Source organism: Artemia sp. Qi Xiang Cuo, chromosome 11 (genome assembly GCF_049724085.1).
Source record: "Artemia sp. Qi Xiang Cuo chromosome 11, ASM4972408v1, whole genome shotgun sequence".
Taxonomy (NCBI): Eukaryota; Metazoa; Arthropoda; class Branchiopoda; order Anostraca; family Artemiidae; genus Artemia; species Artemia sp. Qi Xiang Cuo.
Window position 1 is genome coordinate 6,061,114 of NC_142804.1, and position 15,247 is coordinate 6,076,360.

Here is a 15,247-nt window from a genome sequence, read left to right on the forward strand (position 1 = left end):
TTACGTCTGCACAACATACCTTGCTTTGTAAACTGTTAAAATACTTCAAACACCACAAAATCTCACTATCAGCCAAGAGCTTAGCCTACTATACCTGCACACAGAGCACAGAAATTGATATCTATCATCTTATATTTGAACTCCTTAAGTCAAAAGATCTACTGAAAGATATCTGAGAATATCTAATAAATAAGAGACAACCAAGCCAGTAGCTCTGTTGCCCACAGAGTGAAGCAAAAAGAAAAGGGCTAAATAGTATCAACTGAATAGCCCGCCTGCTGTGAATTAGAAGAAGAAGAAAGAAATCTTGCTTATATTATAAGACAAAGGGAAACTATGGCGCTCAAATAAGACGTGTTCCTCGTATTGTGTGGCGCAATACATGACAAATTTTTAGGAGGTAGTACTTTTATGCCGAATTAGTACTTTTTGGAGGCCCTCAGTAGCACCATTAATTTCGCTGTGCCGGCAGTCCTGCGGGCTATTTTTCAGAAGAAGCGATTTCGGCTTAGCTGATTCAGCATTCAAATATCTGTTAATTTTTTATTGTTTTAAAATCATAAGCTATTTTACAATGAGCTTTCAATGGACTGTAATAGCTGCTTTCTTGTATGGTGAAGTGGCTGTAGTGAGCCTGCTTTTACTTCCATTTATATCAGTCCAGAGGTTTGTTATTTCACATTTAGAACTAGGCCTAATGAAATTATAGGCCTAGGCTCTATAAGCATACAAAAGCTTTGTTCTTGGGTATGTGGATATAAGAAACTATACTGAAAGTGGATATAGGTAATTTTCTCTCTGAAATTGCTCATAAATTGCTTTTTTGTTCCTAAATGGGTAAAATTCTACTATAGCTACTTTTGGCTATCTTGGAGAGGGGGTTAGGTTAGGAAAATGAAACTTTCAGGGATGTGTCTACAGTATGTCCTGGGAATGTATTTTGAAGTAGCTGACCTACCTCCATTTCTTCTCTCTAGAGGGTCCTGAAATTTGCCTACATGACAGGTCTATACCTATTGAAATTATAACAAAACAACATTTTACATTAATTTTCAGTTATTAGTTTCTTTTCCCCTGGTTTTAGTTCTGAAAATTCAATTCCTGTTCTTTGTGTAGAATTTTGAGTCATATCAATGTTTTTTTTTCTTCAGAATTTAGGAAATATATTTGCATATCTTTAAAACCTATTAAATTGGGATTGAGCAAAGTTGTGAAGCTGAAACAATTTTGTTGTAGGCTAGGCTACTTCATTTAAGCAGAAGATCTATTTTGCAAGGTTTCATGTTTATAACACACAGATTTTTAAAGGTCAGCCAAAAGTAGCTAAAATAGAATTTTACCAGAAATATGTTTCTAAAAAAACTGGCTAGGGAGAAAAAATTGTTTTGTAGCTGATTCAGGAATGCTAAATATTATTTCCTGCAGTCTCAATAGAAAAGCATTTATTTTGAAAACAAATTTATAGGAGTTAAAAAAAAAACAAAAAAACCTGAAATCCCCTCAAAAATGACATCACATCAAAACTGACATTGTTTTGAGAGATTTCTGGCTCTTTTAAAAAATTCTGAAAATTACCATTTCTTAATTAGGTACAAATGACAATTTTTTCTCACTAGCCAGTTCTTTTAGAAACACATTTTAAAACTTTTGGTTACTATGGGCTGTTAAAAGCCCTTAAAGGGCTTGATGTAATTTCTCCCAGAAGTCATTTTGGGGTAGACACAAATTTTGAGAAGGTACACAGTCAGCATGATAAAAATATAAGAGCCCCTTAACTCTAGGACTGGCAATTTTATTTATATTTTAGCTATAGTTTACTTAGTACTGGTAACTCAGAAGGGGTACCCTAAATGTTTTGCAGGTAAAAAGGGGTACAGTGTCTTAATAAGTTTGAGAACCACTGATCTAGGTTATTCAACATGCCTAGAATTATCAGTAAATTTTCCAGTTAACTCATTAATAAAATAGATTTATCTTTAGGATCAGAATTTCATAATGAATCCAAATATAACATTCATTTGCATCAGAAATGAACTTTGCCCCTTCCCCCTAATGTGCATATATACCCTTAGTTGCATACATGTCATGGTTTTGCATACATACATGTAGAGACGTGTATGTCTCTAAGTCATTCTTTTCTTCAAGTTGATTTAACAGTTAGTCAAAATAATGTAAAATTAATTGCATATATACAAGTCAGGGTATATATTTACACATTAGATGGAAGGGGGTAAAGTTTGTTTCTGATGCAAATGAATGTTATGTTTGGATTCATGACAAAATTGTGATTTTAAAAGTCTATCTATTTCATTGCTGTCTTATTAGTCAGTGAACCAGAAAATTTACCAAATTATTAGCCAAGGGTAAGACCCCCAGTGCTCTACAGTGCCTTATTTTGGACACTTATCTTGATTATAATGGTTCATTGGAACTAGAATTGGCTAGTATGGCTCATCTGACTATAGTCTTGGAAAACTTTGTCTTTGAGGATGACACTCCCCCCATGGCAAGGGTTGTAAGTTTTGCCCTGGGGGCATATAAGGTTTTTACAGAAAGTGCTGTCATAGAAACTTTAAAAAGGGCTCATTAGATTGGAAATTGAAAGGGCTAATGCCCTTTTTAATAGTCAGAAGTGATTGGAGGGCAGCAACCCCCCTCTTATACCCACAATTTCCCAAACATATCCAATAAAAATTTTTAGATAGCAATTTTGTTCAACATAGTTGAAAGTTCTGGAAATTAGGCATTTGAGGATGACAACCCCCCCCCCCCTTCCAGCCCGCAGGGCAAGGGTTGTAAGTTATGCCCTGGGGGCATGTAAGGTTTTTATAGAAAGTGTTGCCATAGAAACTTCAAAAGAAAGAACTTCTTTCTATTATTGGAAATAGAAAGGGCTAGTGCCTTTTTTAATAGTTGAAAGTGATTAGAGAGCAACTAACACTCCTCTCACACCCACCATTTCCCCAAACACTTCCAATCAAAATTGTGAGATAGCCAGTTTGTTCAGCATAGTTGATTTCCAGATAGAAATCATGTTTTTGAGGAGGACACTCAGGGCAAGGGTTGCAAATTATGCCCTGGGGGCATATAAGGTTTTTATAACCCCACAGCCCTCAGGGCAATGTTTGTAAGTTATGTCCTGGGGGGCATATAAGGTTTTAATAGAAAGCGGTGACATAGAAACTTCAAAAAGGGCTCATTTGATTGGAAATTGAAATGACTAGTGCCCTTTTTTATAGTCAAAAGTGATTGAATTGCAACTAACACCCCTTCCACACCCACCATTTATCCAGACACTTCCAATCAAAATTTTGAGATAGCCATTTTGTTCAAAGTACTTCAAAGGTCCAGAGATTATATCTTTGAGGATGACACTCCCCCCACAGCCCTTAGGGTAAGGGTTGTAATTTGTGCCCTGTGGGCATATAAGGTTTTTAGTGAAAACTTTGTTGTAGAAACTTGATAAAGGGCCCATTTGGTTGGAATTTCAAAGGGAAAATCTTCTCACAGTGATGCTTGTATCTCCTTAGTCCATTGAAATAATACTTGACATCTTTCTCTGAAATATGATTGCTTACAAGTGTTTGACTGTTTGTCCTGATTTTTTAAGAACAGCTACTGAAACACAGGGGCCGTTTAATTATAATAGGAAGCTTTGTTTAAAGTGCTAACAGCTTTAGCGTAAGGAGCGAGGTATTGAGGAGGGAGCAACCCTTCATAAATAGAATAGTTTCTGCTCGTTTTGAGTTTTAATGTTGCTCCTTACTTTCAGTTAAATAAAACTTCTTTTTTTCATTTAATTTTTGTAAGGACTTAATATGAGCAAATGGTAAATGTTTCATGATGTGGGAGCATGTTGTCAGAAAGTGGGGTGTTATGTAGGAAGTTCTTGGACAATTTTAAAGCTATTTGGCATGTTTTTATTTTGCCTCAATATCATTTTAAAGTGTGAGGGACAATATTGTTGTTTTGTGACACTCACTGACCAAGACTGGCATATTGCTGTGATTTTGATGTCTCATATTACTTTCAAATAGCTATAATATCCAAATTTCCATTCAAATGAACACTCTTTCACTATTTTACAGCTGCTAGCCAAATGGTCACTCTTGAAAAAAAATCTTCTCAGTAATTTGCAGTGTTATGTTCTTGTTTGTAGAGAGCTAAAATACGCTATTGCCTGGTTGGAGTTCTCAAATATATTAAATTTCATAATGTTAGAATTCATCCAGATCAAGCATCTTTCTTCTTCTTTTTTTTTCAAAAATTATGCATATTTGTTTTTTCTAAGAACTAGTTTTTAAATTTAAATATTTCCAATAATTTAAAATTCAAGCCTATGGTTATCAGATTTAAAGCTAATGTTGACCAGAATTTGTTGTTGCTTACCATTTAACACTATGAACTATTTGATGGATTTCCTGTAGCAAACGCTTCCTCAGTTTACAGCAGGTCCAGCATTTGTAAGAGACACTAAAATTGAATAAAAATACAAACTCTAAGAATTGTGATTAAATTTATTTAATTTATTGGAGCATTAAACATTTAGTTGGATTGCTGGACATTCATTGTAATTAATAACTCAGTTCTTTTATTTCATCAATCGCCACTGGTATTCTGAAAACTGCCGGACTAGGTTAAATATAAATAATTTTTCTTTTTAAAGATTGCTCTGGTATATCATCTGTGATCCTAATAAACAGTAGTGTCAAGGTACCTATGATTTGACAGTTTTTGTGAAAAAAAAAACACTTTTTCTACTCCAGAAGGCTTAATTTGAAAACTTTTCGTTTGAAGGTAGTTTCAGTATGTAGGAAAAACATATACAAATCTAACTGTTTGATTAGAAGTTTGAAATTTTATCAGAAAAGGGTACAAAACTCAGATTTTCTTAAATTGGAGCATTTTCACCTACACATTCAACAGAACAAAAAAGTTACCTGTTTTTGACATAAGTCAGAACCAAATTTGACACGTGTTGAAAAACTTGGGAATACTTGTGGGCAGATCCTGGTGAATTCAACATGCCTATTCTTTTTACTTTATTTCTTTGTTTCTCTTCAACTTTTTTAAATGTGTAAATGGTCTGGAAAATTGAAAATATGTTCTTAAAGGGCTAAAGTTAAATCTTCAGACTTAGAATCTTGCTTTAAAACCAAAGAAATAGAATCTTTATGCTGTAATAATCTCATTTTCAAATTCTGGTTAGTACGTCCCACATATGAGCTTCTGCAAGTACATGGGATCTGACAAACCCTACTTTTTTGACCTAATGAAGTTAGATCCTTCCCAGAATTTAGAAAACTACCCAAAGTATTATTACTCTTTAAAGCTACCCTTAGACCATTACTCTGTAAAATCCATTTAAGTTTTTCACTTAGCCTGGGTACATATGGTAAGCAACAAAAAACATACTTCTCCTGAGTTGTCTCCAAGACTTCCTTAGAAATCTCTAGAAACCTTTTTCTTCTTTTTGAAAAAGTCTGGTTAATTAACTACTCTGGATACATGTTGCTTATTAGTATTATTCTTAGAAAAGACAACTCCTCAAAAAATTTTGGAGAGCAAATACTAGTCAGTATAAAAGATCTGGTCAGTTAAAGAAATGATCAAACCAATTTTTACTTGGCGAGCGTGACCAGAACTATAAGACAAAAATCTATTGTTATTTGTTGGTTTTCTGTAAATTTTAAAATCCAGACTATTTTCATTTTTTAAAAGAAGAACATCAAGAAAAGGAAGTTTCCCATTCTCATCTAATACAACAATGAACTTTAAATCCCTCCCCCAAACAATTAAAATGTTCCAAAAATCTTTCTAATTTGTCCTCCACATAATCCCATGCTGAAATTGTGTCATCCATATACCAGCCCCAAAAAATATGTTTTAAAAATTATGAATCTAACACAATTATTTCAAGTGTTTCTGGAGCCATTCTTAAAGAATTGGGACATAAATTTAAACTTAGCGTAGAAAGTGAGGTGTTGAGGAGGAGGCAACCCCCTTCATATACGTAACAATTTCTGTCTGTTTTAAGTTTTAACGTTGCTCCTTACTTTCAGTTGAAAGTTTGTTTTTTATTTAATTTCTGATCTTTTGTTAAATAATCTCAGGAAATATGGCCCCACCTCCATGGAGAAACCTCTAGACAATTCAATTCCGCTGAAAAGCTACCCACCCTTGACAGCTCCAAGTGTAAAGTTGAGATGGGAAAGAGAAAGCAAGAAATATAAAAAGAATTTTGTATAGGAATTATGGCAAATCTCTCCTGGAAACTTCCCTCCCCATAGAAAGTTCCCCCATGAAAAAAGACAGCAGAAAATATGTCTTCCCACCCTAAAATGTATGCATGCTTCCCAATAACAAATAATATCCATAAACAATTTTTATAACTTAAAGACCTTTCCCCTGGGGCGTGGGGGGTCATGTTATATCCAAAGGTATGGTTATTGGGCCTTTCAACTATGATGAACAAGATGACTATCCCAAAATTTTAATCAGACGATTTTGGGGACAAAAGGGGGGGAAGGGGCCTAGTTGCCTTCCAATCTTTTTGGTCACTTAAAAAGTGCGCTAGAACTTTTAATATCCGTTCGAATGAGCCCTTTAACGATATTCTGGGACCACTGAGTCGATACGATCACCCCTAGGAAAAAAAACAACAAATAAACACTCATCCATGATTTCTCTTCTGGCAAAAATACAAAATTCCACATTTTGCAGATAGAAGCTTGAAACTTCTACAATAGGGTTATCTAATACTCCGAATCTGATTGTGTGTTTTTTATCAAGATGCTATGATTTTAGGGGTTATTTTCGCCTTTTTTTGAAAACAAGGCAAATTTTCTCAGGCTCGTAACCTTTGATGGGTAAGACTCAATTTAATGAAATTTATATATTTGAAATCAACGTAAAAATCCGATTCTATTGATATATATATATATATATATATATATATATATATATATATATATATATATATATATATATATATATATATATATATATATATATATATATATATATATATATATATATATATATATATATATATATATATATATATATATATATATATATATCGGTAGAAAAATGCCGCTTTTTAGAGTTTTTGTTACTATTGAGCTGATTTGCTCCTTACTTACAGTTTGTTACCACAAACTGTTTGATGTAAATGTGACGTGATTCACATGATCTTTTTTTTACTGGCATGAATTGAATTCTTCTTTTTTGTTTATCCTTCACAGACGCCAAAATAACTTCATTCCATTCAAGGGTGATTAAACAATTTAGGGGTGAATTCATTGTTATCTTCCTGTGTATCTTTGCAGGTGTTAAAATAACACTTCTTCATTCTTTGAAGAAAAATCAGCAATTTAAACTGGATTAAGTAATTCAGCTTAAATTCTATTCCTCCTTTCTGTTTATCTTTCACATACTATCACAAGCTAAACTAACACGTTCCTTCATTCTGCTCTCAAGCAGTATTCATTCAGCTCTCAAGCGGTGAGCATTGCTAGAGGATTATGTTTTGGATTATTTCACGACTGCGTTGCGTGGATTTGGTATGAAGTTATGGCTTCCGATCAATTTTTGCATTGTCCTATACTGAACTTTATTAGTTCAGTATATGTTCCGATGCATGTATGCTGGCGTAAAAACTGATAAATTTTTCAAGAGTAGGGGGGTTTTTTCCTAAAAAAACGGCTTTTGAGGGGAAAAAGTTAATATATGAAGTAAGTGGCAGTAATGATAGATGCGTAAAGTACTTTAATGATGAGGATAACATCATGGATATTGCATAAATATTTCATAGATGCTCAAAAACTAGTTTCGGCGTGCACAACCTCTACAGTGAATTAAATGTGTAGAAAGATAGAAAAATTGTAACAAAGTTCAGACAAGAGTCCGTATGTAAGCATATCCCTGGTTTGGATAGAAATACCGTTGTAATCCATCCACTATAGTTTGAAGTGGTGAAAAATCGCCCTAAATCCTTGATGACCCCTGAAGCTCGTAAATTAGCTATCGATTCAATATGTAATACGGATCCTTCAAGAAATAAGATTGAAGTTCGTCGTTGAAAAATCAGAGTTTAAAGTTCTTGTAGACAATGTTAAAATGGCTGAGAGAATTGCAGATTCGTTTAAAGCTTCGGACGATAGCGTAGCTGTAAAAGTCAAAGCTAAACAGTTTACGGACATCTTAAAGCAGGTACCATTCGAGTTTCATGATGGATTACAAGCCTTGATTCCTATCTGCATTAAGGCCAAACGTTGCGGGCTTTCATTAACTTTTAAATTATCATTCGCTTCTCAGAATGATCTGGAGAATTTTTTGAAAAATCCCTCTAAACTTGGATACGAGATCCTCCACGTCGTTATCTACCCCACAGATGCTATAATTGCCACAAAGACGATGGTCACGTGGCAAAGATATCTGAGTTTCTCAGATATGTGGACACTGTGTGCAAACTGGACATGGACATACCGAAGAATCCCCTTGCACTAATAGTCTATATTGTGCATCATGCCAATCTAGAAAACACAGCTGTTACTCTTTCAGCTGTCCCAAAAACCGAAAGCAAATAGAATCCCAGCAAATTCCTAGAAATGGCAACTAACCACAGTTTTGTATTGGTGTTATCTTGGAACATAAATAGTGGCGTCCTGAATAAGCGTGCGTTGCTTGAAAATATGGTTGAAAAATACGCCATAGTTTGCATACAGAAACGCTTTTTACTACCGGATTACAAAACATGCTACAAATATATCGTGATAATTCTACTTTGAAAAACCCTGCTTTTCGTCAAAAACGAAAGGGCCGACCTAGCGGAGGGCTGGCTGTCTTGAGCAAGTATAACTTTGAATGTTTACGTTCAGATGATGACTTTCTTGCCGTTAGTTGCAATGATTTCGCTATTGTAAATGTTTGTTTACCCATTAATTATAGCGATCAGGCCTCAGAAATGAGGTTTAATAACGCATGTCGTAAGTTGGCTAAATATGTAAATCAACTACTCCATTCATTCCCATGTTGTCTCATTATTGGCGATTTCAACTTAGATTAATCAAATGATCGTTGTCCCCGAGCTCAAATTTTAAAGAAGATGTTACCTAATGTGTTCCATGTGCTCCCAAAAAATCGATACTTTACCTTCATATCCGTAGCTAACACTACTTCAAACAACGATCATGTTCTGTTCTCTGGCAAGCCAGTGTATTTAGTTTCAGTTTTGAATGATTTTTTTGTGCAGCGATCATATTTCTACTAGCTTGAGTATACTAGTATCTAGTTCTCCAAGGGCCTCCCTACGTTCTAAATGGTCTGTCCGGAAATCTTGGGATCTCACCAACGTAGTACTTTTCTGAAAAGTTTGTGTTGATATTTTGACTAAAATAAAAGTTCCCTACCACCTCCTTCAATCTTATTCTGCAGTTATGGATGAGCTTCGCTTACAGCTTAACTTACATTATGAACAAATTATTCCTGCTATTAGACGTGCTAGTAATGTAGCTATACCTGTTCAAACGTCTAAAGTAAAAACGGAAAGATATGGTTAGTCTTAAAATTAAATTTGAGCCATGGCTTGTTTCCAAGCTAATGTATCGCTATTTATATGGAACAAGTGTGATAGGCCTAGAGTTGTTGATGTGAGTGCTGTACGTATGCATACAAAAAGAAAGTTTTGAAAAGCGCTCCGTGATCATGTTGTCAATATCAAAGCTTAATTGGCGGCAAAAATAGCTGACGATCCAAATTCGCTTTGGAAGTCTCGCCCCGGTTGATCTACTGTTTTTAGTGCTTTAGAAATGCCTGAGTCCGAGTAGGTGGCTCATTTTTCTGCCCAGTTTAAAGCCCCTGATAGTCCGCAGGCTAAAAAGTTTCATGATGAAATTAAGAGCATTTGAACAGTCGAGCTAAATCTGAGCAGGTAATCGTTGGACACATTTTCATTAAAAAGGTCACACTGAAGTTTAAAAAGAAGTTTTTTTGTGGATTAGAAGAGATTTGTGTTTGCTATTTTGAGTTTGCCAGTGATAACCTTTTTGACCATATTGCTTTTTGGTTCCAGATGATTTTTACAGTAGGTGTGCCCGATTGCTTATGTTTTGGTGTTGTAACTCCAGTTTTGAAAAAAGGGAAACCGCTTTCTTATTGTTTGTCTTACAGTTTCTAGTGTGTTTTCAAAGATTTTTGAGTTGTTGATTATTGATCATATTCGTCAACAGTGTGTCATGCCTTCTTTTCAGTTTGAGTGTCAACCGCGTCTTAGTTGCTACCTCGCTTTAAGGCGTTTATGTACAATATTAAAGGATGCTGAAATGTCAGATAGTCCTTTGGCTATTGGCGCATATGATATTAGTATTGGCTTTGGATCTCTAATTCATTCTCAAGCTATGCATGAGTTATTAGAAAGGGGGTTATCTGTTGATGTAGTCGACCTCTTTGTTGTATGTATAGACACCTCCGTGTACGTTTAAAGATTGAATCCTCGCTTCTTCCTTCGAACTCCGTTTGAATATTGGAATTAAACAAAGGACCATTACCTCTCCTAATATTTATAATAACGTAACCCTACTAGCCCAAGGGGATTCATCGCCTTGCTATATATTTAACGGTGTTAGTGAGTCTGTTTTTATGTTGTGCGGATGACGTTCTTAACCTAAGTTGGACTGTGTTTAGTTTGGAGAAAAGTTTTAGGGAGATTGCTAAGAGTTATAATGAGATTTGTCTTTATTTACATGCAGCTAAGTCGCATGTTTTATTACTTGATTTTGATCGTTCTAATACCCCTGTTAGCGTAAACTAGAAGGACACTGATCTGGCACAAATGCAGGAGCTTGGGCACAAGGGACTACTTATTGATGCTTCTCTAATGACAATTCAAGAATTACTAATTGCCAGAGCTAAATGTAAGATCTGTAATGCGTATGCTGGTGCAGTTGGATCACAGCTGAATCTTGATTAACGCCACCTTGAGAACGTATATAATGCTGTTTCTCTCCCTCATGTTCTATACCTGGTTCCTTTCTGGGATGTTTTTAACCAATCAGATAAAATAGAAATCAGGAGGGCTTATTTTAAATATCTAAAGTTCCTTATCTGGGTTCCTTTTTGGACTAGGAATGGTGGACTGCGGGAGAGATACAGCTTGCCAGATCCTCTTGATGCGGCAGATAAGCTTTTTTCCAAGCTTATGGGTTATCCATCAAACCACCCTTGGAAGGATTTTTCGTTTTAATGCTAGTTTCCTTATTTATATTTATTTATTTATTTTTTGCTGGGTTACTATAGTTTTTTTTATGTTTTTTTCTTTCATTTTATTTTTTGTTATACTCCATCGTCATACTTTGCATTTTTGAAGGGTTATAAAATATATATATATATATATATATATATATATATATATATATATATATATATATATATATATATATATATATATATATAATATATATATATATAAAATATTCAGGACAATAGTCTTAAGCAAACAACAGTTTGTCAATATGCCAAACAAATTAACTGTTTAACTACCGATAAAACACAACAAAAAGCCAATTTAGGAATTGCTAATTCAATATTAACACATTTAGACATAAAGAAATCTTAAGGAAAGTATCTTTCCAGTGACAAAATGAAAGTAAAGGCCAAGTGAGATAAAGGCCAACAATCCTTGTCATGAAAAATTCTTTCGTCCAGGAAAGTAGAAAATCTATCCTCTAGGCCCACAAGGAGAACATGTACCAGTGGCTGGCACAACCACACTAAATCTTTCAGCTTTCTAAGCTTCTTTTCAAAAGATCGAATTGTAGGGTAAATTGTACCAAAGTAGCACTTTTGTTCCCCTGAAGGATATCCAGAACAACCGCTAATTAGCCGATTGTAGTGTTTAATTTCCATGCTGTCCTGATAGAGACAAAGGAAATAACAGTGAAAGGTACACTAGGCATAATATGTCCATGTAATAATTCCTTCCCTTTTACCTGCCCAGTACTACTATTGCCACTTACAACTCACTGCAGCACCAAGCCGCCTGTGGCCAGCACAGCTACGTATGCCCCTCCACCGTTCCGATCTATTTAACGCCTCCCTCTTCACTCCCTCCCAAGAAGTTCAATTTCTCTTAAGTTCTTCCTCGCGACCTCCCACCCAATTTGGGGACGATCTGTTTTTCGTTTAGCCCAGATGGTTAGTCGACAAGGACAATCTTTGAGAATCTGCCATTCTTCATTTGCATCAGTGTTGTGCCAAGTACTTTTACTTTTTACTAAAGTACAATTACAAAGTACTTCTCATAAGTTCTACTTAAGTAATAAGTATATTTTTTTTAGAGTACTTTAGTGCTTAAGTATTTAAGTACTAAGGTTTTACTTCAAATCCATAAGTCACCACTGTAGTATCCAATTGGTTTCTCGGTAGGTCCAAGACCAAACAAGCGAAGTAAACAGTAAGGAATACCAATTGAATTTATATTGCAGAGTTGAATACAAGAAAGGCTCCATGCTGATATTAATTAGAAGAACTCCTATGGCAACAGTACCACATAGACTGTGATCCTATAGTGTGCTACTTTCATAAGTAAAATACTTGTCCTTTGATATTTTATTCTGAACTCTATCGAAAAGGTACCTTGCAAAGACAATAGAAACTGTTTTCTACTTCAATTACCAGATACAGAAACTCTTAGATAATGAAAATGTGATCCACTTAAAATAGCAGAATGCTAGATAGTCAAAACAATATTAGACGCGCCATACATCACTTCATACTACAGAACAATTTAACTGGATTTCTTGCTTGTTCTTTTCAAGAGTAGTAGCTTTTTAGGCATAGCATCTCCAAGCATGTTCCATTTTGGGGTAAAAGTTCCTCCACTAGCCAAAAACAGGTCGCATTGTGGGTGCTGATGAAGGAATTATGGAATTAAATTTTCTAAAGACCTTCATCACTCTTGGGTAGTCTTTTAGCACGTATAGATCTTTTCGTTTATCAGTCACATATGAAAGGACCTCCACCTTCACAGTATTTTCATCGCGTTCACGATTCTCTGAATATTTCGCGGTACTTTCTTTGTCACTATTGTCGAAGTATTTATCACCAGTAAAGTATATAGCTCTGTCAGTTCTGTCAGTCTCTTTACGTTTTGGGATCTTCAACCTGTTTTACTTCTTGTGCCAAAAATTTTACAGCTACATCCCTACTCTCGCTAGGAAACCACTTTAGTTTGAAATAAGGATGGCTTGAAGTGGTAACAACACAATTCTTGTCATGAAAAATTCTTTTGTTCAGTAAAGTAGAAGCTCTTTCCTCCAGGCCCACAAAAAGAACATGTACCAGCGGCTGGGCCAACCACACTAAATCTTTCAGCTTTCTAAGCTTTTCAAAAGATCGAATTGTAGGGTAAATTGTACCAAAGAAGCACTTGTGTTCCCTTGAAGGATATCCAGAACAAATGATGTTCTTGGCTGGGTATATATTCTTGGATAGGTATATATTCTTGAAATCTATATCACTAGAACCAAACCTAGGTTTCTGTAAAGTATCACAGACACCATGAAACCTCTTCTTTTGTGAACCCATCAAAAGTTTCACACTGTCATATTTCGAATTCCATCAAGTTGTCACAGGCCTGGTGAGCTGTCTATTGTATACCTCTTTGACAGCATCTGCGGCTTTTGAGCTCCTGTTGACAGCGTCAGAGAGAGCAGTACACTTGGCGAAAGTGGTATAGTACTCCTGCTTATATATAACATCATTCAATGCTTTATCAATATCTGTTGATGTTAGCAAATTGAGTGCATGGCTGACACATCTGAAATGAGGAGGAAGTTGGAAATACTCGAAGCATTCTTGCTCAATCCGATTACTAAGAATTTCTTTAACGTTTAAAAACGAGAATAAGTCATTTTGACCTGATTCACCTTCATGCTCGTCGCCTCTTACTTGACCCTCATCACTGGAGATTTTCGAAAATTTCTAAATGCTTTACTAAAGTTTGAAGCATTGTCAGTTAATACTCCACATACCTTTCTTTCAACTACAAATATATCTCGCAAAAACACCATTTAGTTACTCAGCCGTTTTTGTCGTAATTATCTGAGCCTTTAAAACGTGAACATGCAAGAGTAAAAGATTTCCACCTAAGATCTTCGTCAAGCAAATGGGCAGTTATTCCCCAGTAACTTTCGTGTTTGCAGACCAAATGTCTGCAGTCAAGGACATGTAATATGTCAGTCCAAATTCACGAATCATAGCCTTCTGTACTTCACAGCTGAAATGACCCTATCTATTTTTCCGTTTATCTAAAAAAAAACTATCCATTCAAAACAAAGGGAAAATCAGCATACTTTATGGTTTCCTTGTTTCAAATTCAGCTACTGGGCTCAGAAAAGTAGAATCCCTCGTTAGACGATGCAAAAGCATCGCAGTGACTGTGTTCCCAATAAAGTTGGTATTAAAATTGAACACTGGTCTAAAATACTTGAGTACCCTTAAGTGCTTCTAGTTTTTACTTAAGTACGTATATTAAATGCTTTTGGAATCTTACCGAAGCAGAGTGCAAGTACTGAGATTATTTACTTAAGTACTTTTTACTTAAGCAATTACTTAACACTGATTTGCAGAACGTGTTCTCACCATCTCAGTCTTTCTCTCATTATAGCCCTAGAAAGTGGGATTGAATCTTGTTTTTTGTACAGCTTACTGTTTTAAATATTATCAGTCAGATGGGTACCCAATATAATCTGTAGACAATTTCTCTGTAAAACATCAAACCAATCCTTCTCTGTCTTTAAGACACCCCACACTTCAGAACAATACTTGACCACTGTCATCACTGTAGCATCCAACATTCTAATCTTGGTCCACAGAATATCGTTCTATTCTTCTAAACTTTTAACATCTTGACTGCATTCACTATCTTTACTAATAATACTACCTAGGTAAGTGAAGCTTTCTGCACAGTACTTGTTAGAAATTCCTGTATTATTATTATATTTAATTGCAGGTGGAATAAGATCCTGAAATCCCGTCTTCTTCGAAGCATTGGACAACAAGCCCACATTTATTTCTTTATTATTTTTGGACTTCTTATTCTGTGTCTTTTAGGTAAGATGCTACTGTTTATACTCTTTTCTCTTCCAATAAATATAATTGTGTTGCTAAGAAGAAGGGTGGGGGTTCATACCTTGCTGTCTCACCTCCTCACCAAAGAGGTTTCGAGAGATATGCTATTTCATTT

At 35.2% G+C, this 15,247-nt stretch overlaps 1 protein-coding gene across 1 annotated transcript in view; it reads left to right on the top strand.

Moving 5' to 3' along the window:
- The first annotated feature begins 500 nt into the window (after nucleotides 1-500).
- Nucleotides 501-15,247, top strand: part of LOC148946571 (B-cell receptor-associated protein 31) — a 47,938-nt gene continuing 33,191 nt past the window's right edge. Inside the window, exons 1-2 of the mRNA XM_089097462.1 lie at nucleotides 501-666; nucleotides 15,014-15,114. Coding sequence (XP_088953588.1) covers nucleotides 575-666; nucleotides 15,014-15,114 — 193 coding nt within the window. The 5' untranslated portion in view covers nucleotides 501-574. The remainder of the gene's footprint in view (nucleotides 667-15,013; nucleotides 15,115-15,247) is intronic.